Genomic DNA, 24,950 nt, shown 5'->3' with positions numbered 1-24,950 from the left:
TATCTGTATTGTAATTCAATAGTACTGTTTTTACAAACATCATGATGACTACTTGAATTGTTAATAGGGAATGATTGAATCACCAACTAACTAATTGACGTCATGTATTTTAATGGTGTGTGCTGTGTCTATTGTTGATGAAGGCCACCTGGCCGAAACGTTGTTGTTTTTAGCTTTGTTCTTTTTAAACAATAAATAATAAAGAATGGAAATTTGATCTACAATCTATTATTATGGTGTTGCACCTCCACTTGCATCAATCGTGAACTATGTTGGGATATTTGGGAGACTGATCCCGGAGGTAGCCCCCAGGAATGGAAATACTGGTAATTATATAAAACAGTGGGTGTGCGACACAGGCTACATGTTTTGGACTTTACTATTTAGTAACACACTTTAAGGAAATGTTCCTTTCAGTGCAGTTTAGAACACATTTGCAAGTAAATGTAAGTAACATACTAAGAGTACAACTACTTGGGAGTTATTAAAATAAAAATAAAATAAAAAATAGCTTCTGCCTGTTTTTTTCCCCCCACTCTTTCTCTACAAGCTGAATAAAACTCCACATGAAACAGTGTTTTAGTTTGCTGCATCACAGAACGAAATCATTGCCAACTATTACTTCTGCTTCATGGAATTCAGATTTGTCTTGATGTTCTTTCAGTTTTGTAACTGCTGAACCCTAGATTTAAAGGATTTGTGTATAACCTGTTAAATTTCTCTGCATTTGTTTTTACTGTATTTCTACTAAATTACATGTGATATTTACAATAGGCTCCATCATCAACTGCTGACTAAAAAAAACTGTGTGAGCCATTACCTCCTAAATGACCCAGCTTTGCTGTCTGATGTCTTCTGTTTTGGGAATTCAGATTTCTCATGCCATGGCTGCATGAAAAGCTCACAGCGCTTTGCATCTGACAAAGAGTCTGTATTCTTACAATATAGTCCAAAGTCATTTAGGTGGCTAATTCTGCAAAGATAAAATATGTTTTTTATTTTTTTTTATTTCTATTATATACTTATTTTTTCAAACATTGTATAACATTTTACACATATTTTTCCTCATTTAACATTATTATTATTATTATTTGTTTATTTAGCAGACGCCTTTATCCAAGGCGACTTGCAGAGACTAGGGTGTGTGAACTATGCATCAGCTGCAGAGTCACTTACAACTACATCTCACCCGAAAGATGGAGCACAAGGAGGTTAAGTGACTTGCTCAGGGTCACACAATGAGTCAGTGGCTGAGTTGGGATTTGAACCGGGGACCTCCTGGTTACAAGCCCTTTTCTTTAACCACTGGACCACATATATTCCAAAAGTAGTGTTCAAATCTAAAAAAAACATGTAAATATGGTAAATGGCAAACTAGGTTAGCAACACTAAATCGAAAGAAAAAATATATACAATTTTTTGCCAGGGAAAGTCTGTCTTGAAATGCTTCTAAACAGTAAACTGCACGTTTTATTTACACATCCTAACAAGTACACACTTGACCACAAAGTAGACTCAGAAATAATTTTATAAATTACAAAACATTATTTTTTTCTAATCAGCTAATACCTTAGTGACTATGGTGGGGATTCTTTACTAGACTGCTGCATTTAAATGTCAGGTTCATGCATTAATATAGACTTTGGACTATATTGTATATTGTACAACTCTTTGTCAGATTCAAAGCGCTGTGAGCTTATCTGCTAATTTACCAAACATGTAAATAATACCTTAAGTTTAAAAGATTAGTCTGTGCCTTGCCAGAGATTCTCTTCGTGACTTCCACGTTCCAAAAGTCCACTGAAAACCGTGAAGCACGAAACACATTAAATTTTGACTTGACAGAGAGAGGCATTTGTTTGCGCAAATATCCATCTTAAAAAATTGGACAACCAAAAGTTACGTAAATTCTGTAGCAAATGGTGGAGTGAGTCTTTCATCAGCCCATCTGATAATACTTCCCTAAAGTTGCTGAGTATCACAAGCAGGAGATTATGGAATTGGTAAAACAGTTTACTACACACACACACACACACCCCTACAGGATTCATAGTTATCCAGTGTAAGTCTCATGTGGAAATGTATGACTGTGCACACAGAATTGAACTAGTCAGAGGCAAAAGATCAAATATATTAGCTGAAATTACTGAAATATGTTTTATTGCAGATGTGCAAAACAACGAGTTTATGAAATAAATATGTTTGAAAAAACACCAAGTACACTGCTGTGCAAAAGTCTTAGACATGTTGCATTTTTCTACTCTGATACATTATGCGCATCAACAATTTACTCATAGCCTCCACTACTGTTTTCTACTATTATAACAAGCTTGACTTGCATAAAGAAGGAAAAACATTCAGTGAAATAGCTTGCATCACTTGATTTTCAAGGTGTGTTATCCGAAGCATAATCAACAAGAACAGAGAAACATCATCTGTAAATGACAAACCCAGCACTGGAAGACAAGGAATGAGCAATACTTGAAGATAACATCCTTAAGGAATAGAAAGAAGACAAGTGTTGAATTGACAACAGAACTGGCAGAAGGCACAGGTGTCATTGTCCATCAAATCAACAGTACGAAGGTCACTCTTGAAATCAGGACTTAAGGATGTGTTGCAGTAAGAATACCTCTGTTAAGAAAGGGGAACAAGACTAAAAGGCTAAAATATGCACAAGAACACAGAAATTGGACTATGGAACAATGGTCAAAGGTGCTTTGGACTGTCGATGGCTGGACAACGACACCTGTGCCTTCTGCCAGTTCTGTTGTCAGTTCAATGCCTGTCTTCTGATATCGGCACTTCTTCAGATCGGCTTCGGGTAAAGTGAATTATCTAAATCGCAATGGGGTCATTTGCAAGACAACCTCAAACCGAACACGAAAAGATTTTGGCTTTGTAAAAATGTAAATTATCCCCAAACCGATGGAGTGGTATTTCAGCTTGGGATCCTAACATATACAGTATAGTATGAACATAGCTTATATACTATTATATTGATTTTGAAGCCAGATTTGACCTCTTTTAGCAAACTGTAAATTAAATTGTTATTTTTCCTCCCTGACAGAGTAACATTGAGAACTTCAGCCATGACTCCTCTTCATTTCATAAATATAGTACTTCAGCCCTAATAGGCTACAACTTCACAGTAACAGGAAGCCAGGGATAACGGAATTTGTAATGTAAATGAACTTGTCTGCATAAACATTACCTCTTAAAAAGAGAAGGCTGCCAGTATTGATTAGATCACTCCTCATTACTTCTGTAAATAGGAAATGAGTAGCAATTCAACATTGCAACAGGATGTGACCCATAATATTTGCCTTGTGTACATTTTTTTACAGAAAAGAAAGTAATCATTATATTTGTCAACCTACAAAGCCCAATTCACATGGGACTAAAAATCACCACATAAACAGGTGGTTTCGGAATTTTTACCAACATCGGTGAAATGTAGTCCCGTGTGAACCTTGCATTTCTTTTCATCCCCGATCATCTTCCCAGAGGACCTTCTGTAAAATGTCAAACTCAGGCGTCTTGTGTCTTTTTACTCCCGTGTGCATAAAAAGTCTCTGCAAGCTTTCCATACAATAAATTTAAAATCCCATGATATCGCCTTATGGAAATTATCAATACATATTATATCAAAATATCGATATTGGTGCCCATCACTAGTATTAGAATATTGCATGTATGTTATTTAATAATGTAATTAAAAATATTTACTTTTTAACACTAGCACCGCCATAGCCGCTTTTTGAACGGCTTTTGCAATTCAAATTTAAATATCTCTACGTATGTGAATATCTCGTGCATGTCTGTTCTTAAGTGTTACTAAATATTTGAATTAAATATCCATACGGTGTTTCAGCTGCAGAATCGTAAAAATGAATAAGTTATAAGCATTTGCTTCTTCAACCGCCAGACCCGCAGTTTACGCGGCATATTGAAATGAATACAATATAGCCGACTATTTAGTCTGGGCTTTGTAATAAAAGTCATTGTGAAAGAACGTATTATATTATATACTTCTGTCTAGTGCCGAAACACTAATGAAAGTCATTTTACACATTATATATTATTATTACTTATTTTATTAGCAGTTGTCACAAAATATAGACACTAAATCACAATACAGTGTGACATAGCTTCGCTACTTACAGGTGTAAAAAAATAAAAAATGTGCTTATTCTAAGCTCTCTGCACAAATCAGTGACAATCGGGACTGATGCTGAACGAAAGCCAGAGACTGTTGCATTTTGCAATGCAACGAACTACGGTGTGGATACACTGGATCAAATGGCAAGGCTGTATTCTATCTACGGTGGTACTCACAGGTGGCCTGTGGCTGTTTTTATAATGTTCTGGACCTGGCTTTTGTTTTGTACAAGGAGTGCACCGGGAACATAAATCTCCTGGAGGGACTTTTTCGCTAGCCCTGGAGCTACAGCAGAAACATTTTGATAAGAGACACGAAAGCCGGCTGGCAAATGCCCCTCAACCTTCAGCCAGCGCTGAGCCCACTGGCACACGGAATAAAAGACAATGCTAGGTTGCTAATTGCAATAAAAACAGAACTTTTGATGTCTGCGCTTGTTATGAAAAGGCAGTCTGTGGCAAATGCACTGGTACAGCTGAAAAGCGTGTTTTCTGCGTAGATTGTACTAAGAAAGCTGTAATAGAACTCTGAACAGACAGACAGAGCCTCTGTTTCACTCAAAGTGCTTCCATGTTGCATAAGGTATGTTATTTTTGTTTTATGAAATTTTTATAACTAGTTATTTATGTTTTGTAATTTTATATGTGCATACAGCTTTCTACACCTGTTTACACAGACGTTTATTGCGTAAAGTTTATTTTATTTCAGTTTTTCATGTTTATGTATATGTGCTCTTTTTGAAAAAAATAAGAAAAAAGTTTAATTTTCAATGTAAATACAGTGTTTCTGCTCTGTTTTAAAATGGAGCTGCACATTTTGCGGGTGGGGCAGTTGTATGTAGTCCGAAATCACAGCGGTTCTAGTGTTAAAAAATCAGCAAAGAGCAAACCAGTACAAACTAGAATGTTGGGCAAAGCTTTTGATAGGCTATTTTAAAATACCTTTGTATTCACTGAACTAGAGCTAATTTGTTACAATGAGAAACACAGGCATCATTTGAAATTGTACTATCTGGTTTGACAGCAGACTGGGATTAGCTGTATTGTCTAAACTGACTATAAAACCATCCTTACCAGAGTCTGGAGGGAATAGAACCATGATTGTTTACATGATCAGAATAGACATAACCAACCTTCAGCAAATCTAGTCACCTTTATTTCAATAAAATGTCTTTCTAAGGCACAAGTAAAACATTTTCCATAATTTAAAAGGTGATTTTTTTCAATGGGCTCATCCAGTTGATATTTCCCATATCACACGGCTGTGTGATATGGGAAACATGCACTCATTAATACCAGCAACAGAACGCTATCTCAGCGTGAGCTGTCAAACTGTCAAACAGCAACACATCTCCACAGTTCTCTAGTGTGTACTTGAGAAAGAAAACCCTCCAGAGTTCTCCACATCCAGTGAAAAATCTGGTAAATCCAAGAGAAGCCCACGTTTCCACATCAAAACTACCTCAGCAACAGGCTCTCTGCATTCAGTCTTCAGGCTGAACTGCATTTTTCATGAGGGAGTCTACATAAACATCTATAAATCAGCCACCCGAAAAATCTCCCATCCACTGACAAAGATGCTTTGTAATACACATTGATTCTGACTAAAGGTAAGCCACTTCTCACAAAAAGGTACACAGATATGTTACCAAGCAAACACCCTTGCAACAATCTACAAAACAGTTGTATATAAAAAATGTTAAACCGTGTAATTTTAACACACCCCCTAACCTTTTTCAACCTACTCAAAAAAAAAAAAAAAAAATTGCACCCCCTAACCTTTTTCAACCTACTCAAAAAAAAAAAAAAAAAATTGCACTCAGCACAGAAGAAGAAAAATTCAACTCCACAACACCTGAAAAACCACAGGAAACTTGCTGTTTTTTTTAAACTGTTCACTTTGGTTACTGTCACGTTATAACTCCTAGCACAGACCATTGCAATTGCGGTTTTCTCTGTACTGTCTCACATAATGCAAACCTTATTTTACATTTTGTTCAAGTTATCAAAGTTGTTACTATTTTTAAATTAAATTCTTTATGCAGTGCACTCTCTTGTCTAATAACTCACTGACATAAACTAAGTAGAGTAAGCCCCCCACAACAAGCAACATAGAACTTTACAAATGTCAGTAATAAAAATGCTCATATCACACAATACCCCATGCAGTATTCTATATATATAAGCAATCCCAAAGCACTAAACTACTGCCCTGGAATATACTGTTCATTCAGATTATTCTTAGCTTCCAGTCCTTTTCACATCCTTATAAATGGGGTTAATTATTTTGTTTAAACCACTTCATTTGCTCTCTGTTGCAGGCCTATAACTGTGCCATATTTGTTTTTTTCCCCACACAAAATTTTGAATCGACAATATGAATCGTTGCAATAAAAAAACACTCCACCCCATTATTGTAATCAATTGCTGTGCTTCCTTGAAAATACAATAGTATCAAAAGTTATTCTGGTAGTAAGTTATAATATAAAAGTTCAGGTGTGTAAAAAATAAGATTAAATCCACTGCTAAGTGTTGCTGAAGTATACTTTATTTTTATTGGCCATACAGTAGCTAATACAACCCATGAAACCTGGAATATAAATAGCTTGACAGATTATCCCATTCTAATTAGCAGTGTGTCCTTTAACATCAGTTTATGTGTTGCTTAAACATTTACTTTTCTCCAAGTCATGTATAAATGTTATTAATTCATGATATATTTGTTTAAATTTCTTCAACATTTATCTTTATATATATATATATATATATATATATATATATATATATATATATATATATATATGAATAGGAAAAAAAAGCATTTAGGTAGGGCTGCTAATTAGCACTGTACTGATCAGTCTTAGGACCTATATCCAATCGAGGCCTTGTGGAGGGAACTTCACTTATAGCACTAGCAAAACTAACCCCATTTATAACAGAGCACACTATTTTTGAAACTTTGGAACATCACAGGTACACGTGATAATAAAGACGTACAAGGTCTTAAAGATGCTAATACTGGAAAACACAAAGAAAAATGTTTACAATGTATCCATCTGTTATTTCTTTTTTTTTTTCTTTCCATCTTTCTTTCTACAAAATCTCCTGTCTTTGTATTAAAAAGCCCCACAGTGCTGAAATGCTAACCTCAGAGGTTGTAGCTGATCTCTCTCACCTCTTTGATGTTGGACTCAGGTATGGTTTCAGGCCCGATCTCTTTGTTCACATAGAGCAGTGCGTAAAGGTAACCAGCTCGGCCATAAAGCAGCTCATCGGGGAGATCGGAGTCAGAGCTCACCACTGCTCTGTGCAGTTGTAGAAGCCTTGGAAGCAGAGAGAGAATGTGAGTTAAACAGTGACAGAAGTCGTGTTTTGGTAAACCTAAACAGTCAATTCTATGTCATCCATTTAAGTTAATTGCAATAAAGAGTTTACATAGATATAGTGGATGAGAATAACTAAATGTATTCTTAGATATAATAACATGTATACGGGCTCCCGAGTGGCGCATCCAGTAAAGGCGCTCCGCGTGGAGTGCAGGATGCACCCAATAGTCTGCAAGTCACCAGTTCGAGTCCAGGCTATTCCTTTGCCGACCGAGGACGGGAGCGCCCAGGGGGCGGCGCTCAATTGGCCGAGCGCCGCCCGGGGTGGGGGAGGTCTAGGTATGTCAGGGTGTCCTCGGCTCGCCGCGCACCAGCGACCCCTGTGGTCTGGCCGGGCGCCTGCGGGCTTGCCTGTAAGCTGCCCAGGGCTGCGTTGTCCTCCGACGCTGTAGCTCTGGGAATCTGCAGTGTGTAAAAAAAAAAAGCGGGCGGCTGACGGCACATGCTTTAGAGGACAGTGTGTGCTTGTCTTCACCCCTCCCGAGTCAGCGCAGGGGTGGTAGCGGTGGGCTGTGCCTAAAATAATTGGACATAACTAAATTGGGGAGAAAACAATAAAAAATAATTGGCAACCACTAAAATAAATAAATAAATAAATAAATAAATAAATAAATAAATAAATAATAATAACATGTACGCTGTGAGTTCACAAAAGGACTGTCTGGGTAAAATGAGGTCCCAGAACTTCATTCTCAAGCAGAAATCCAAGTCTACACCCTTAGTTTTGCAAAACCTAGTCTGGACTAGGAATTGAATCTTAGCACTTGAAAGTTGTAACATTATCCAGGTTGTGCTGTTGTGCCTACTTTGTAATGCATTCTTTTTCCTCAGTATCATTCTTCAGTTTATGGTGGACCACAGCCCCCACAGCCAGCGGACCCGCATCGCCACACAGGAAGGTGACTCTCCTGCCGTTCAGGTTGCGCATGGTCCTCTTGACGTAGTCAAGGGCTCTCTGCAAATGAGTTGGCTCCTTGTTCACCTGGTAAAGCTGCAGGTAGAGCAGGGCTATGCCTGGGATCAGAACAGGAGAAATAAGCAAAAACATGCAGCAATGTAACAAACAGGTTTAATGACTTGCAGTGACAAAAAAAATATATATATTTTTGTAAACAAACATGTGGCACAACAGTTTGGCACAACTGTCAAATACATTGTATGGAAGTTACATTTCTTCAAAAAGGTCACAGTTAAATGAATATGACCTATACAACCCCTTTCTCATCAGTGCCTGGTGGTGACAGCTGTGTTAATGTGGCAGAAATTGCAGGGCTGTCTTTCACTGCTTTCTCATTGTACTACAGCAACTGTTGGTTTTGCAGGATATTAAGTCTGATAGCCCCTCCAGCATCAAGTAAAAAAAGCCACACAATAATATAAAGTGTATACTAAACTATACTAAGAAAATAAAAACTACAGCTCTGTACCAAATGTGAAGACAGCAAGAGTTTCTGGAAAATGTTCTACAATCTGCAAACGCAGCTGTAATTTCAACGCAGAACCTGAAAAACTACTGTATGTTTCCTATTTCCATAAAAGTTTCTGTCACGTTTTATTCTTAATTCATTTCTATGTGCCAATGTCATAATTTTGTAAAAGCAGATATACAAACTGGATAACAGCACAATAGCATAAAACACAAATGTAAGCATAACATTTAACATAGCAACCTGTCTCTATACAGCAATAACCTTTAAAGTCACATAACCTCAATATGGCAGTGCGACGAGGGCAGCGTCTGCAAATAGGAAATCATTACCTCAAAATGTTTCTGACATATGGGGACCAATGTAAGGATACGTGCAAAGTGATTTGTGGCTGCAAAACACCCATACTGCTGCAAAAAAACGTGATTAGCTGGCGTAAAGTGGTTCTTTAGCGGTCACTAAAAATGCGGTGTATGTAAAGAATGTTTTTCACCTGGCGTTCTGCACCCGCTACCAAATCAGCACTTTGCCTTCATTAATCCATTTAAATGATATTGAAATGTAATCAAATGAAGAAAAGAGCATTGGGTGGGGATCTGGAATACTAAGCGGGCGCAAACATTCTAATGAGATGTAAGGATTTTACAAACCATTGTAAAAGCGAGTAATTAAGAGCTGTATAAAAGCACACATCTGCAGAGACCTGTCATTGGCCTCAGGATGGCTGCTGTGGTACACTTCCTGATGTGGCGACTCTTGGCTCTTGTTGAGGACAGGCAGGAAGCCCTTCGGAGGAGAATGGCAAGGCGGACAAGACCCCGCATATTCAAACCCAGGGTCACTTTGTTTGTCCTTTCCAGCGGTGTCAGCTATGATGTGGATGTGCTCCACAAATCTCGTTGATTTCAGCTGGCTCGCAAAGTTTAAACAGGTTTAATATTTTGCGATACTATTCCCTCGCATCGGCTAGCGTGCTATACCCACTCACAATTCTCAAAGTCAGCAACCGATTACTTCACCGCATTAGGTCACATGACTGGAGACATGCATGTATTCTCTCTCTAATATATAGAAAGATACAGGGTATTAATGCTTGTGACAGGGTAGCCGTCTTCCGTGTGGGTGCGTTCATTCGCTGCTGAGTGACAGGCAGGGAGACTGAGATGGAGGTTGAAGTTGATATGCCCCGCAGGCGAACAGGATTTATTTGCATATCAACACACTGAACAGCTCACGCGACACTACCAGCAATGGTAGCGCACAGAGTACATACAACGCTGTGTACAAAAACTTTGGTAGGATCTACAATCTCTGATCTAATCTCCTCTGTTCAATAATAAACTAACATTCCTGAAGAGCTTGATCATGGCGGATAAAACGGTTATGGCGGGTATGTGAAGATAGATATATATATATATATATAATAGAGAGAGACAGAATACACGCATGTCTCCACAGTCATATGCGGTTTTCACCATCACGTTGCCTTCTAGCCAAAATTATAGATATTAGTACTGCCATAGCCTTATGCTTTCTCCTACTGATTCGCCCCATTGCCGCTGTACTTCAGGGCTGTGTCTGAAGGTTCGAAGGTTCGAAGGTTCATTCGCTAGCCAGGGATTCAAAGATTGTTTTAAACCTTCGAAGGTTCATCAGACGGGTTCACTCACTGTATTTTTTTATTTTTTCTGTTAACAGAAACTGTTTGACAATGTGTGAATACTATAAATCACACATTAAATGTCACTCAGATGCAAAATTCGATTATTTTGATTTATATAATGCATATTACGTAAACAAAAATTGTTATTAAAATCCGCTACCAAACCGTTACGTATCAACTCTACAAGTAATATGGTGACGTCACCAAAAATTATGCAAATGAGTACAATCGAAGGTTCGAACCTTCCTTCGGCAATGTGTTCCGAACCGTCGAAGGTGAAAATGTACACTTCGTTGCAGCCCTACTGTACTTTAAAATCCAGGGCAGGTCAAACATCAGGAAAACCTCACAAATTGTGCATCTCTGGATTCCATCAGGCAGTGTGTGATGCCCGCTCGCAAAGATTTTTTAGTGACACAACCTCCTCCATTGAGATACGACGATCGCATTGGGCACTGTGATCCGGGCTTAAAGTGCGGCCATTCATTGCGACCCTCATTATCATGACTGCCCTCATTTGAGCGTGTTGAGTAATTTGCATTGCTCTTAAGCTTATATATGCCGCAGTGCAAAATAATTACCTGTCTGCTAGGCAATTTGGATTTTGCACCCGCAATTATTTGCACTGCACCTATCCTTACATCAGCCCCATGATGTTTTGACAGTGTATGAAGCCAATATCCCAAAGCATTATGGAAACCAAAAAGGCACATGACCACTATATGACAGCCATGACAGGTCACAGGTCAAAGTGAGATTATTATACATTGTAGTAATGACAGTGGCGGAAGTGAAGACATGGCCAGAAGTGACACCAGATTTACAAGAACAGGGAGGCTTCAAAAGGCAGCACAAGGAAATATTTCCAGCCACAGCAGTGGGGAAATTAATTTCAGCAGGATATATTTTCTAGTGTACAAAAAATGTATCAGATCCAGCAAACAGTCACTCACCTGTCCATCCTGTGTAAGCAGAGAAGTCGTGTGGGTCGGCCATCTTCAGGCCCTCCTCCATTTGCTGTAGCAGGTCATCGATCTTCTTGTTAACCTTATTCCTGAAGCCATCACTGATCTAAAAAGAGAAAGCATTTTCAACTGCTAGCCATCATCGAGGGTTTACTGAGCACTTGCCCCACTACTCCAAAATTCTGCAAGAATCTAATATGTTCTACCCTGTTTGTAGAGTATGTATTGACTGCAACGCAAAATCGGCTTACGGAGAGCACAACAAAATAAGCGTGCTCAATAGTACTTCATACAGTACTGCAATAAGAGTGCTCAATAGTACTTCATACAGTACTGCAATAAGAGTGCTCAATAGTACTCATACAGTACTGCAATAAGAGTGCTCAATAGTACTCATACAGTACTGCAGTAACTTGTTCTTCCTGCAGCTACAAAGTGTACGCGTCACTGGAGACCCAAATTACATTTGGGAGAAAAGTCAGGAACCAATGAAATGTTTCTGACTGAACAGGTTGAAATGAAATTGCTGATGCTATGAATTCAGAAGACATTTTAATGGGAAGACATGATGTGAAATGAAAATAACTGGTCAAATAAAATATCAAAACAATCGCGATTATGTTGAAAAAGACATTGCAGGAATACATACAACAGTGCAGAAAGCTAGTTAAGTTAAATGTTGTGTAGTAAACCCTACAGCTTGTTCAGTAACATATTAAGTTAAACCTGATTAATTAGAATATGAATAGTTTTGTCGTTCTTTGTATTTGTATTGCTATACAGAGCACACTGCAGGATGGAAATAAGACTCGGGTGATAATAAACAGTGATACAATACTTGCATAAAATACATAGTAACACAGTATACAGTACCTAACAGTATACATTCTCATTGGAAAAATGGGTTTAAATGTGTACTTGCTGTTCCAGAAACAAGCAGTTTAAAATGTCTGACTTTCTGAGCCTGGGATTGACTGCCCAGCTTATTGTCTGTCTCTGCTAAATGTTGGTGTCTATCAGGCGATTCAGAGGCAGACTAAACAGATGCAGTGTGTCCTTTTTAATCCCCATTGCGCCTGGGTCTAAGGAAATGAAGCATGACTGTACAATGCTGAACACAGAGGAACTGGGTAGGCTGCTGTCAGCTTTTACTGGAGAAAACTAGGATTTTTTTTTATATAGCCACATTTCATTTGTGCACACTTGATGATTCTCAAATATAATTTTGCTCAGTGTTTAACGAAAATATTTTTAACTGCACTCATTGTCACCTAGTGGGAGACAGGAAAAGGACATCTTTGCTAACATGAAGTAAGTCCAGGTAGGGATGGTCTAATTTAATGATCAAACAGTGGCAGACCAGAATATAGTGCCGTTGTCTCTAATCTTGTAACCTGTCCTTGTAACACGGTTGTTGTGGTCTCACCTCCTCTCTAGCTTGACACATTAAAAAACATATGAAACAATATTAGTACCTATGACGCTTTACAATAGCAACTATGAAGAATTTTTAGATTCCTAGATGTAGGAATGCTTCCATCACAATAGAACAAGCCGTGGTGATGTATATTCATTCATACAGTCCGACCGCAGGTTAGCCAGGCTATTTAACTAATTAAAACATAACAGATAGAGATTTTTTTTCCCTATTTCTTCATTCCCTTTAGCTGATGCCCCAGGGATGCTTTGTTTTTGTTAACAAAAACTCCCATTTATAGTATCTGTAATCTAAATAGAAAACTGCAGTTTTGCTGATTGCATATATTGGAAGCTTTCCAGTAATGCTTTTAACAGTATCCGAATTAATTACTTGATTGCATTTCAGACATCATCACATTCATATCGCTGGACTTAAAACTGTGCCATTAAAATAATATTAATATGATACATTAATTAATATGGTTGTGGGGAACGCTCTTTCTTACAAAATGACGTTAAATATTTTGGTTGAAGATCCAGCAAATCACAGATACTTTTGAGAACATGTCAAGTGACGCAGCAATGCTTATCCAGTCCTGTCACATCCATAACATGACCATCAATGGGCAGCAAAAAAAAAAACTGTGAGACTAAGAAGGGTGAGATTTTACCAGGACATGGTTAAAAATGCACTTCATCTGTATAGTCAACAATGTTTGAGTAATTAAGGGAGTCCTTGTGTATGGCACAAAAAAACTGAACTTTGTAACCAATGTTAGATCCATAATACAAATACAGTTAATGCACTATACCCAATATAAGCTCCTGTGGAAAAATAATGAATACTTGAACTGCTATCGAAAAATCCTTGCAAACATGCGCAGTAAGAAGTATTCCACATTAAAGAAGAAATTAGTGCTGGCGCGTTGTTCCCCTGAGCAAGCTGTGCCAGCTGCAGTCTGCCTAACATCTCCTGCAGCAGTGAGCAGAACGTCTAGCTTGCAACACTTTGCTACACCTTTTGTATTGGTTATGCATAAGGTGTCGTTAGGGACATAATTCAAACTTTTTTAGACTAGCTAATCCATCACAGTTTCAACTTTTTTCCATTTTAACTAACAAGTATATTTCAAATTAGACACACAACTTAATTTTAAGTAGTTCTTAGTTGACAAATGCCGTTGTTATTTTATACCACTATGATGCCTAAGAAAAAACCTAGGGGGACAACATGTATCAAGATCGACCAACACAGTGCTGAATTGGCGGAGTGTAAAGTAGCGCTCTGCTGCAGCACACATTTTACCCCATCCCGAATGTATTAACTAGCCCAAAATTAATGAGGCACTGTTCACAAACCACCATTTCCAACATCCTTACAGTTTGGAGGTACTGTGCAGCTACAACTACAGTACTACAAAAAGAATACGTAATTTTAAAAAAATAGAAAAAATAAAACGACTTAAATAAAAAAAAGCATCTCATTTAAATCAAATAAATCTGATTTTGTTTTATTTTTAAAAATCGCCAGCCCTGGCGCAAACTGACCAAAAAAAAAAAAACGAAACATTATGATGTGTCTAAAAGAAAAATTAAACCTATGTGTAGGCAGCAAGGGAAGCGAACACACAACATTTCTATTCTGAAGATGGGTTTCAATTTTTTCCCCTTCTCTGTTTGTGTCCCATGCGCATTGGACTGATCCATTTGAACTTCATAGGGAGGTCTCAAAGTACAGATTTGTATTATTTTTATTATTTTAATTTTGAATTACATAACTAATATACAACACACACCCATTCAGCCATTTAATCAATCAGATCACATTAAACTTTTAAAAGGATTTGTTTAAACTACTTTCGATGAACTCTCCCCAATATGTCTAAACTTAGGGAGTTTGGATCTTCACGTCGTCTTCGTCAGTTTTAGTCACTTCACAATGGCTGCGAGAAGCAAAAGTGAAAAAGAGCAAAGCGGCAAGGTTTTAACTTCATTTCATTCAAATAAGGGAGCAAAGCCGATAACCTAAGAAAAGCTAATCTTCTGTGGTTTGGGTTTTTTTCAGATTGAAATCAACTGATACTGAGCAAATTACCATAATGTGTAATATGTGTTTGAAAGCTGTGCCAGCTAAAGGAGGCAACACATCAAACCTAGTTCATCACTTGAAGCAAAGACATCCCACTGAATGCAGTAAATGCAGTGAAAAACGACAGCCCGACAAACCTACTAAATCAGCCATCGAAAACAAAAAACAAACAGCTATCTCCGAATCATTTTCAAATGTTGTGCCCTATGAACCAGACAGTAAACGATGGAAACAAATTACCGGCGCAGTAACGTATCACATTGAGAAAGATATGGTTCCTATCTACACTGTCGAAAAAGAAGGCTTCAGAAAGTTGTTGAAAATGATCGACAAGAAATACCAACTCCCAATATTTTTCACAAACAGCTTTACCAACATTGTGCAATGACTGTCATGGGCGAGTAGCCGAAAAGTTAACCCGAGTCCTGCATCGGGTCGAGTACCCGGGTGACCCGCAAACAGCGTGTTGGATTTGGGTCGGAATGTGAACTTTTTCGCGGTTTGCGGTTCGGGTGAAAAAAAAGAATTTTCGGGTCTGAATTTGAATCACCTAAAATGTTTTCTGTCCTTTCAGCGTACTCATCTGTAACCCTTTCCCAAATAACGTATTAGAAGGTAAATGTACCAGTATTTCCTGCACTGAAGCAAGAGACGATTAGGGAGGAGTCAGCTGACTAAGCAGTGTTGTTCTCCCATCTTTTTATCACGTCTGCTTGATGATATTAAAAATGCCTGTGGACGAGGCGAAACAAAAGATAGTGCAGGGTTTATATCATGTAGTTCGAGAGATAAATCAGAAGTGTGGAATTCTTTAGGAATCATAGCGAATGAAAATAATAAACATGTGACTGGATTCGTTGCTTGTAAAACAGGTCATTATGAGAAAGCAGAGGTGTAGCAACCTTTCAGCTGGTGGCACAAATGGAATAGACAGGTATTTTATAGTAAAGTAAGTAGAAATAGTTAATGTTAAAATATATTCAGACCACTAGAAAAAGCTACCACGCTGTATAGCCTAGTGTATAAACTCAATCCGTGGAGAATGGTAGCGATATCTGTGTGTGGATGTAAGAGTGTGAGAGAGTCAGTCGGCGCAGGCAGTAGGTAAAGGACAAACACTTGTGGGTTTGGGTCAGGTTGCAGGTTTTATTAAAGCAGGTCAGGTTGGGTCACGGGTGGTGTTGCATCAGGTTGCGGGTTCAGGTCGGGTCGCGGGTAAGAAGGTGGTGTTACAGTGGGTTGCGGGTTCAGGTCGGGTCGCGGGTAAGAAGGTGGTGTTGCAGCGGGTTGCGGGTTCAGGTCACGTCGCAGGTAAGAAGGTGGTGTTGCAGTGGGTTGCGGGTTCAGGTCAGGTCGCAGGTAAGAAGGTGGTGTTGCAGCGGGTTGCGGGTTCAGGTCGGGTCACAGGTAAGAAGGTGGTGTTGCAGCGGGTTGCGGGTTCAGGTCGGGTCGCAGGTAAGAAGGTGTTGTTGCAGCGGGTTGCGGGTTCAGGTCGGGTCGCAGGTAAGAAGGTGGTGTTGCAGTGTGTTGCAGGTTCAGGTCACGTCGCGGGTAAGAAGGTGTTGTTGCAGTGGGTTGCGGGTTCAGGTCGGGTCGCAGGTAAGAAGGTGGTGTCGCAGTGGGTTGCGGGTTCAGGTCACGTCGCGGGTAAGAAGGTGGTGTTGCATCAGGTTGCGGGTTCAGGTCACGTCGCAGGTAAGAAGGTGGTGTTGCATCAGGTTGCGGGTTCAGGTCACGTCGCAGGTAAGAAGGTGGTGTTGCAGCGGGTTGCGGGTTCAGGTCGGGTCACAGGTAAGAAGGTGGTGTTGCAGCGGGTTGCGGGTTCAGGTCGGGTCACGGGTAAGAAGGTGGTGTTGCATCGGGTTGCGGGTTCAGGTCGGGTCGCGGGTAAGAAGGTGGTGTTGCATCGGATTGTGGGTTCAGGTCGGGTCGCGGGTAAGAAGGTGTTGTTGCAGCGGGTTGCGGGTTCAGGTCAGGTCGCGGGTAAGAAGGTGGTGTTGCAGCGGGTTGCGGGTTCAGGTCGGGTCGCAGGTAAGAAGGTGTTGTTGCAGCGGATTGCGGGTTCAGGTCAGGTCGCAGGTAAGAAGGTGTTGTTGCAGCGGGTTGCGGGTTCAGGTCGGGTCACAGGTAAGAAGGTGGTGTTGCATCAGGTTGCGGGTTCAGGTCGGGTCACAGGTAAGAAGGTGGTGTTGCATCAGGTTGCGGGTTCAGGTCGGGTCGCGGGTAAGAAGGTGGTGTTGCATCGGATTGCAGGTTCAGGTCGGGTCGCAGGTAAGAAGGTGTTGTTGCAGCGGATTGCGGGTTCAGCTCGGGTCGTGGGTAAGAAGGTGGTGTTGCGTCGGATTGTGGGTTCAGGTCAGGTCGCGGGTAAGAAGGTGTTGTTGCAGCAGGTTGCGGGTTCAGGTCGGGTCGCAGGTAAGAAGGTGGTGTTGCATTGGGTTGCGGGTTCAGGTCACGTCGCAGGTAAGAAGGTGGTGTTGCAGTGGGTTGCGGGTTCAGGTCGGGTCGCAGGTAAGAAGGTGGTGTTGCATCGGATTGCGGGTTCAGGTCGGGTCGCAGGTAAGAAGGTGGTGTTGCATCAGGTTGCAGGTTCAGGTCGGGTCGCAGGTAAGAAGGTGGTGTTGCAGCGGATTGCGGGTTCAGCTCGGGTCGCAGGTAAGAAGGTGGTGTTGCATCGGATTGTGGGTTCAGGTCAGGTCGCGGGTAAGAAGGTGTTGTTGCAGCGGGTTGCGGGTTCAGGTCAGGTCGCAGGTAAGAAGGTGGTGTTGCAGCGGGTTGCGGGTTCAGGTCGGGTCACAGGTAAGAAGGTGGTGTTGCAGCGGGTTGCGGGTTCAGGTCGGGTCACGGGTAAGAAGGTGGTGTTGCATCGGATTGCGGGTTCAGGTCGGGTCGCGGGTAAGAAGGTGTTGTTGCAACGGATTGCGGGTTCAGCTCGGGTCGTGGGTAAGAAGGTGGTGTTGCATCGGATTGTGGGTTCAGGTCAGGTCGCGGGTAAGAAGGTGTTGTTGCAGCGGGTTGCGGGTTCAGGTCGGGTCGCAGGTAAGAAGGTGGTGTTGCATTGGGTTGCGGGTTCAGGTCACGTCGCAGGTAAGAAGGTGGTGTTGCAGTGGGTTGCGGGTTCAGCTCGGGTCACAGGTAAGAAGGTGGTGTTGCATCGGATTGCGGGTTCAGGTCGGGTCGCAGGTAAGAAGGTGTTGTTGCAGCGGATTGCGGGTTCAGCTCGGGTCGTGGGTAAGAAGGTGGTGTTGCGTCGGATTGTGGGTTCAGGTCAGGTCGCGGGTAAGAAGGTGTTGTTGCAGCAGGTTGCGGGTTCAGGTCGGGTCGCAGGTAAGAAGGTGGTGTTGCATTGGGTTGCGGGTTCAGGTCACGTCGCAGGTAAGAAGGTGGTGTTGCAGTGGGTTGCGGGTTCAGGTCGGGTCGCAGGTAAGAAGGTGGTGTTGCATCGGATTGCGGGTTCAGGTCGGGTCGCAGGTAAGAAGGTGGTGTTGCATCAGGTTGCAGGTTCAGGTCGGGTCGCAGGTAAGAAGGTGGTGTTGCAGCGGATTGCGGGTTCAGCTCGGGTCGCAGGTAAGAAGGTGGTGTTGCATCGGATTGTGGGTTCAGGTCAGGTCGCGGGTAAGAAGGTGTTGTTGCAGCGGGTTGCGGGTTCAGGTCGGGTCACAGGTAAGAAGGTGATGTTGCAGCGGGTTGCGGGTTCAGGTCGGGTCACGGGTAAGAAGGTGGTGTTGCATCGGATTGCGGGTTCAGGTCGGGTCGCAGGTAAGAAGGTGTTGCAACGGATTGCGGGTTCAGCTCGGGTCGTGGGTAAGAAGGTGGTGTTGCATCGGATTGTGGGTTCAGGTCAGGTCGCGGGTAAGAAGGTGTTGTTGCAGCGGGTTGCGGGTTCAGGTCGGGTCGCAGGTAAGAAGGTGGTGTTGCATTGGGTTGCGGGTTCAGGTCACGTCGCGGGTAAAAAGGTGTTGTTGCAGCGGGTTGCGGGTTCAGGTCGGGTCACAGGTAAGAAGGTGGTGTTGCAGCGGGTTGCGGGTTCAGGTCGGGTCACGGGTAAGAAGGTGGTGTTGCATTGGGTTGCGGGTTCAGGTCACGTCGCGGTAAGAAGGTGTTGTTGCAGCGGGTTGCGGGTTCAGGTCAGGTCGCAGGTAAGAAGGTGGTGTTGCAGTGGGTTGCGGGTTCAGGTCACGTCGCGGGTAAGAAGGTGTTGTTGCAGTGGGTTACGGGTTTGGGTCGGGTCCTGTAGTAGCGGGTCGTAAAAATCTGACCCGCGAAGGACTCTAAGCCGTGTATCTTTTTTTTCAAGTACCACTGACCTGTGGTCAAGCCGAACGACTGAGCCATATATTAGCCTAACTGTACACTACACTGATTCCGACTGGAATTTATGTAGCAAGTGCTTGCAAACATTCTACTTTCCTGAAGACCTCACTGGTGAAGCAATCGCACAAGGTTTGCAAGATGCTGTCTGCCTGGGGTCTGAGAGAAGAGATGCAGATCTGCATCACTAGAGACAACGGATCAAACGTCGTCAAAGCTACAGAACTAAATGTGTGGACTAGATGTCAGTGCTTTGGACACAGGCTTCACCTTGCTATCGGCAAGTTTTATTTCACTTATATTAACAACGTGCCTGTGTTGGTGTTATTTAGTCAATTATTTACTTTTAGTATTGAATATTAAACTAGATTTTCATACCCAATGTTTCTGTTGTTTTATATTAATAAACATACTTTTTGTACCCATGGCGATATGATAAAATCTTTCTCAGTCTGTTCATGGCCTTAATACGTGAAAACTCCTAGAAAGGAAAGCATGTTATGTTTTGTAAACTATTTAAAAACGTACAGAATTAGGAAAGTTTGGCCTCACATTATATAAAAGCAGCTTTTAAAAGTGCTTCTACGTCAGAATCAAGTTCTGCATCAGGTTACTAGATATTATTAGCAGGTTACAAAGAACTACATATAGTAAAGAAAGGTACAGTTTTGCATAAATTCTTTGCAAAATGAAAAAATAATAATAATTTTGCTAATGATTTAACTATTACAATCCCTTACAAAAAGGAGCAATATTTTTGGCTTGAGTAGAAATTAAATGCAGGAGGGAATTGAATTAAAAGCTGTTATGTAGCTTTTTTAAATAGAAAACAGCATGAAAGGGGATAAGCACATTGAACGTGCCATTGGTGTGTGTAAGAGGCTGGTGAGCTCTTTCTCTTACAGCTGGAAGAAAAGAAAGGCTCTGAATTTAGTACAAGCTGAGCTCAATCTACCTCAGCACCAGCTGATAACACAAATGCCTACTCGCTGGGGATCACGTCAGCACATTATTCAAAGGGTGCTGGAACAGGAAAAAGCAATCACACAAGTCCTAGCTGCAGACAGAAAAAACAGGCATTTAGTACCTACATGGCAGGACATTGATGTGCTTGATTAATTAAATAAGTCTTTGAGAACATTGGTGGATTTCACAGACAGGTGAAAACTATGTCAGTGTCTCCTACCTCAAACGTGTTTTGCATCTGCTTTACAATATTTTGGCCGTTGAGGAAGATGAGCCTGAACTCACAAAGCCAATCAAAGAGAAGATTCTGAGTTACTTGAATAAGAAGTATTCCAACTCACACACCTAAGATCGACTTGATATTTCACCTTTTAATCGACCCTAGATTCAAAGTGCACTACATCAGTGAGGACAAGGCTGCATCAATCAGTGCAAGAGTGGTGTCACTTGAATAATGCCTCCGTAATTCTTGAAAAAAACAAAATATTACTTGAAGTACATCATCACATGCATACTGCTTTGGTTGACGGTGAATCAGATCCATTGATCTGGTGGAAAGCTCAACAGATTAATTTACCTAGACTCAGCAAACCTGCACAGAAGTATTTGTGCATACCAGCAACAAGTTCTCCATCTGAGAGTGTTTTCAGTACATGTAGTAATATTATTACTTGCAAACATACAAAACTAAAACCTGACGCAGTTAACAGACTTGTGTTTTTGGCAAAAAAATGGTAAAAAAGTTGTAGCAGGGGGAGCATAACTGCAGGGGAATCTAGGGGAATGAGACCTCTCCCCCCTGGCAGACACGGGCTGTGTAGCCGTCTTTTTTTTTATATAGTCTTTGTGGTCAGGGCGGGAGTTCTTAAAATGCAAAGCTCCATGGTAAGTCTGACTCAGGGCTTGATAATTGAGGTACAGTAATTATTTAATTACCTGAGTCAGATGTAATTGAAGAAGGGGCCAGGGTATTATTTAATTAAAAAAACAATTCTGGTTTCAATTGTTTTGTTAGTGAAGGGAGTTTATTGTAGTACAGCACACAAGAAAATTGCACAAAAGTGCTTAAAAATCCCAATCCTCACGTGTCAGGAGTTCTTACCCTCCTCTGCACCACCCACCCTGTTACAATAGTGTGTACAATTACCAAAAAATACATAAAATAAACCTTGATCAAAATGTTGAATATATCGTCTGTAACATCTGAAATATCGTGATATATTTTTTAAGTCACATCGCCCACCTTCACTTTACTGTGAAGGTGGTGTAACAGCAAAAAAGCTAACGGCCTGGTACTGATGTAGAAACGTCAACGTTCCTTTATCCGAAATTCTATTTTTCTTCGTCAGGGTTCCAGCGCCATACAAATGTATTATGAGTTTATTGACAATTTTGAAATGTTGTTTTTTTAAAAAGAAATAATAATATAACTTGTAAGTGTTTTTTGAGGACATTCATTTACAAAATGATGCTTTGATATATGTGTACTCCCAGGGTACACTGGGATGCCCCACTGTCCTATGAAAAATGGCCATACCTATTTGCAACACACAGGACTTCACGCCACAGATCACAGTGAATGATCAATTAAATCTATACCGCGTTTCCAAAACACTGACATTTTGAAGTTGCCAGCTTATAGTAGCAGTAATAGGTGCAACACTGACGAACTCTTACATTGTGACATAGTGACATTTTCAGTTTGTGTGTGTGTTGTAATAACAACTGTAAAAAATAAAACCTGTCAACGCAGGCCACAGACACTGACTAACCAATGAGAAGCCTTAGTTATCAACATCAACCATCCCTACATTTACCGGAAAAGTGCATCAGTTGTTATTTAAAGTATGTATGTGCCAAAAATATAATACATCAGAACTGACTTAAGCATGAAGATGTTTGCTTATCTAAGGTTGTATTTTGGGTGCACTGAAATGCCGTACTTATGTGATTTTGCGCACTTCTTGAGAACTTTGATACACCCAAGTTCGTACCTTACTATAGAATAATAATTGCCATATTAGAAAAACGTTAAGTCTACAAGGGCCAGCTGGTGGACTTTGTTTACAAAACAAGCCTGCGTATGTCCATAGTCCATTGCTTTCGCTGTATACAGTGCGTCACAATAAATTGAAACAACATAAATACTTCATTTACACTTACCTTTCCGTTGGAATCAAAGTGCTCACTGTCGCTTTCGGAACCAGCAGTACCGGGTGTGAAAGTGCCCTGGTCCCAATCTGGATGGGGATTCAAAAAAGACCGTTCCTCCATCTCCGATTCAGGACCTGTCACCAACTTCATCCGCTTCGACATGCTGTCTCCCATCGCCACGGAAACACGCCACGGACAAAACTATAAGGATCACTTTACAGGAGTCTGACTATTGAGGCGCAGAAACAAAAAGCGTTTTCAAATTAACAAATCTAGCTCGACACATACAAGTCAAGTCTGTGCTTTTGAATGCAACGCCGTGGAAGTTAATATTTGGATAGAAGACAAACATGAGGATGTAGAGACTATTCCTCCAGGATTCAAAATAAATAAATACAAACAGATTTTTTTTAGTATTTATGTATTTATTTTTTTTATTTTAGGGCTATGGAATGGAGCGCGAGAAAAAAATAACTAAATAAGCGCACTGTTCAGATGTCCTCTCTTTATTAGTAGTAGTAGTATTTCCTATGGAGGAACATGCTGCGACTTTTTTTTTTTTTTTTTTTTATTGCATAGGAATTGCCTATACTGTGTACAATATTAACTCTGTCACTGGTGGGTCCCCATTGAATTAGTGCATTTTCACACCACCCGTAGGACTACTCTAATAAAATTATATCAACTGCAGCATTTTTACTCTCACATCACAATTAGGCTCACTGTTTAAAAATGAGGCTACTTTCACTATTTACATAAAGGGAAACACAATACATTAAAAAAAACACAGTATACAATTACGACGCTTGCATTGGCTTTTAAGTCAACGAAGCGTGACAAGTGCCGTATTCATATCCCTTAAACCTTTTCTTTAACTAGTTTCACAGACAAATCAAGGACTTTACAGTAATGCACAGACATGAATTATGAATGACTGCAACATGCTAACACCGCGACAACTCGGTTGCGATGGTTAATCAAATTATGGTTACAATATTACATATATAATGTGCACATATAGGCTATAATTCATCTACTGGATTCTAACGCTACAAGCACGTTCTCATAAAACATTAAAAAAAACACGTTTCTTTAACAAATTTGCAATTTATTTAATGCTGCTGCACATACTGCAGTATAGCCCGAATGCAAAGAGCAGCTTGCTTTTACAATTCTCTTAACAAAAAATCTACAAAATACAACCACAGGATAAATAAGCCTCTTCAAAAACAAAACTGTGTCTTGATTTCCAAAGGTACCGATAGAAGCAACGTATAACAAAAGCTCTGTGAAGACCAGTATTTCCAGCTCACAGCTTTCCAGCAAAGCCCATTCCCCTTAAATTAATTTCTCATTCACGTCCAGTCTGATTGAAATAAGTCATACCTTCAACTAAGCATCCCTCTTCAGTAACAAATTGTATCTTTTCCAAGTAAAACATGCAAACAAAAATAGCCTCTTTTTTTCCAGACGCTGGGTTTTCCTCTAACAGTACGATATTAGTCCTGAAATTCGTAAATTCTAGCTGTTGACAAACCTACCGGAAGAGGGCTGCAGCCACTACACAGCACCAGCACAGCTGTCTTTCACCGATCTTGTCAAAATTCCAGTCACAGCTACAGAGAGCAGATGGCGTTGCTTCTGCTCTACTGATATGATGAACACTAACGGATTAAAATTTATTTTACTATATTGTTACCATGATGTTTAAGAGTAAAGGCAAATGCAAAAAGTTCTTTCTGGGCTGGCATTGTGCTAAGACTGTGTTTTGCTTATTTTTTATTAATTTCTGACTATATAAATAAATGTCATTTATGACTTCGAAGTGAATATGTGAGCAGTGCTTACTGTGCTTTTCTCTTTTTTAATTTAATAAATTCAACATCATTAAATGGAACTTGATTCTGAATTTGTGAGGTTTCTTTTAAACCAGGCTTACTAAATATTGTGAAATGGCAGCAGGCACTAGTAGTTTTAAAGTCACTGTACAGCACACCCTACTCACATCTAAAATGGAAAAAGCAATTTATTGCAGCATGCATTGGAGGTAGAGTTGAGTTGGCTTAATGAAAGCATAAATTACCCAATCCCTTTAAACGGGCAGGAAAAAATTGAACATTAGTGAATAGATCCTGCTTCAACGTCTTATTAACGAGATTCTTAATCATACAATACATACAGAAATAATTGCAGTAGAAAAGAAAAGGTGGCAACAGCAAACAAGTCTATCAGTAACATTAATACCTGAAATGGCTACAAATACAAATCACATTACAGCCACAGTATTTCCTTGTAAAAATGTGACAGACGCCGCCCGGGGGTGGGGGGATTAGGTCGGCCAGGGTGTCCTCGGCTCACCGCAAACCAGCGACTACTGTAGTCAGCCAGGCGCCCGCGGGCTTGCCTGTA

General features: G+C 40.6%; 1 protein-coding gene across 2 annotated transcripts in view; it reads right to left on the bottom strand.

The window, feature by feature from the left end:
* LOC117394855 (lanC-like protein 2) overlaps positions 1-24,079 on the bottom strand; it is a 43,526-nt gene extending 19,447 nt beyond the window's left edge. For both annotated transcript variants that reach the window (XM_059014389.1, XM_059014397.1), the window contains exons 1-5: positions 23,928-24,079; positions 22,551-22,770; positions 11,591-11,708; positions 8,354-8,561; positions 7,337-7,484 (exon numbers count right to left, since the gene is read on the bottom strand). In XM_059014389.1, the coding sequence (XP_058870372.1) occupies positions 7,337-7,484; positions 8,354-8,561; positions 11,591-11,708; positions 22,551-22,715 (639 nt within the window). In that variant the 5' untranslated portion in view covers positions 22,716-22,770; positions 23,928-24,079. The remainder of the gene's footprint in view (positions 1-7,336; positions 7,485-8,353; positions 8,562-11,590; positions 11,709-22,550; positions 22,771-23,927) is intronic.
* Positions 24,080-24,950: the final 871 nt, after the last annotated feature.

Source organism: Acipenser ruthenus, chromosome 3 (assembly GCF_902713425.1).
Source record: "Acipenser ruthenus chromosome 3, fAciRut3.2 maternal haplotype, whole genome shotgun sequence".
NCBI lineage: Eukaryota > Metazoa > Chordata > Actinopteri > Acipenseriformes > Acipenseridae > Acipenser > Acipenser ruthenus.
Note: the sequence above shows the minus strand (reverse complement) of the source record. Positions and strands in the feature narration are given on the sequence as shown.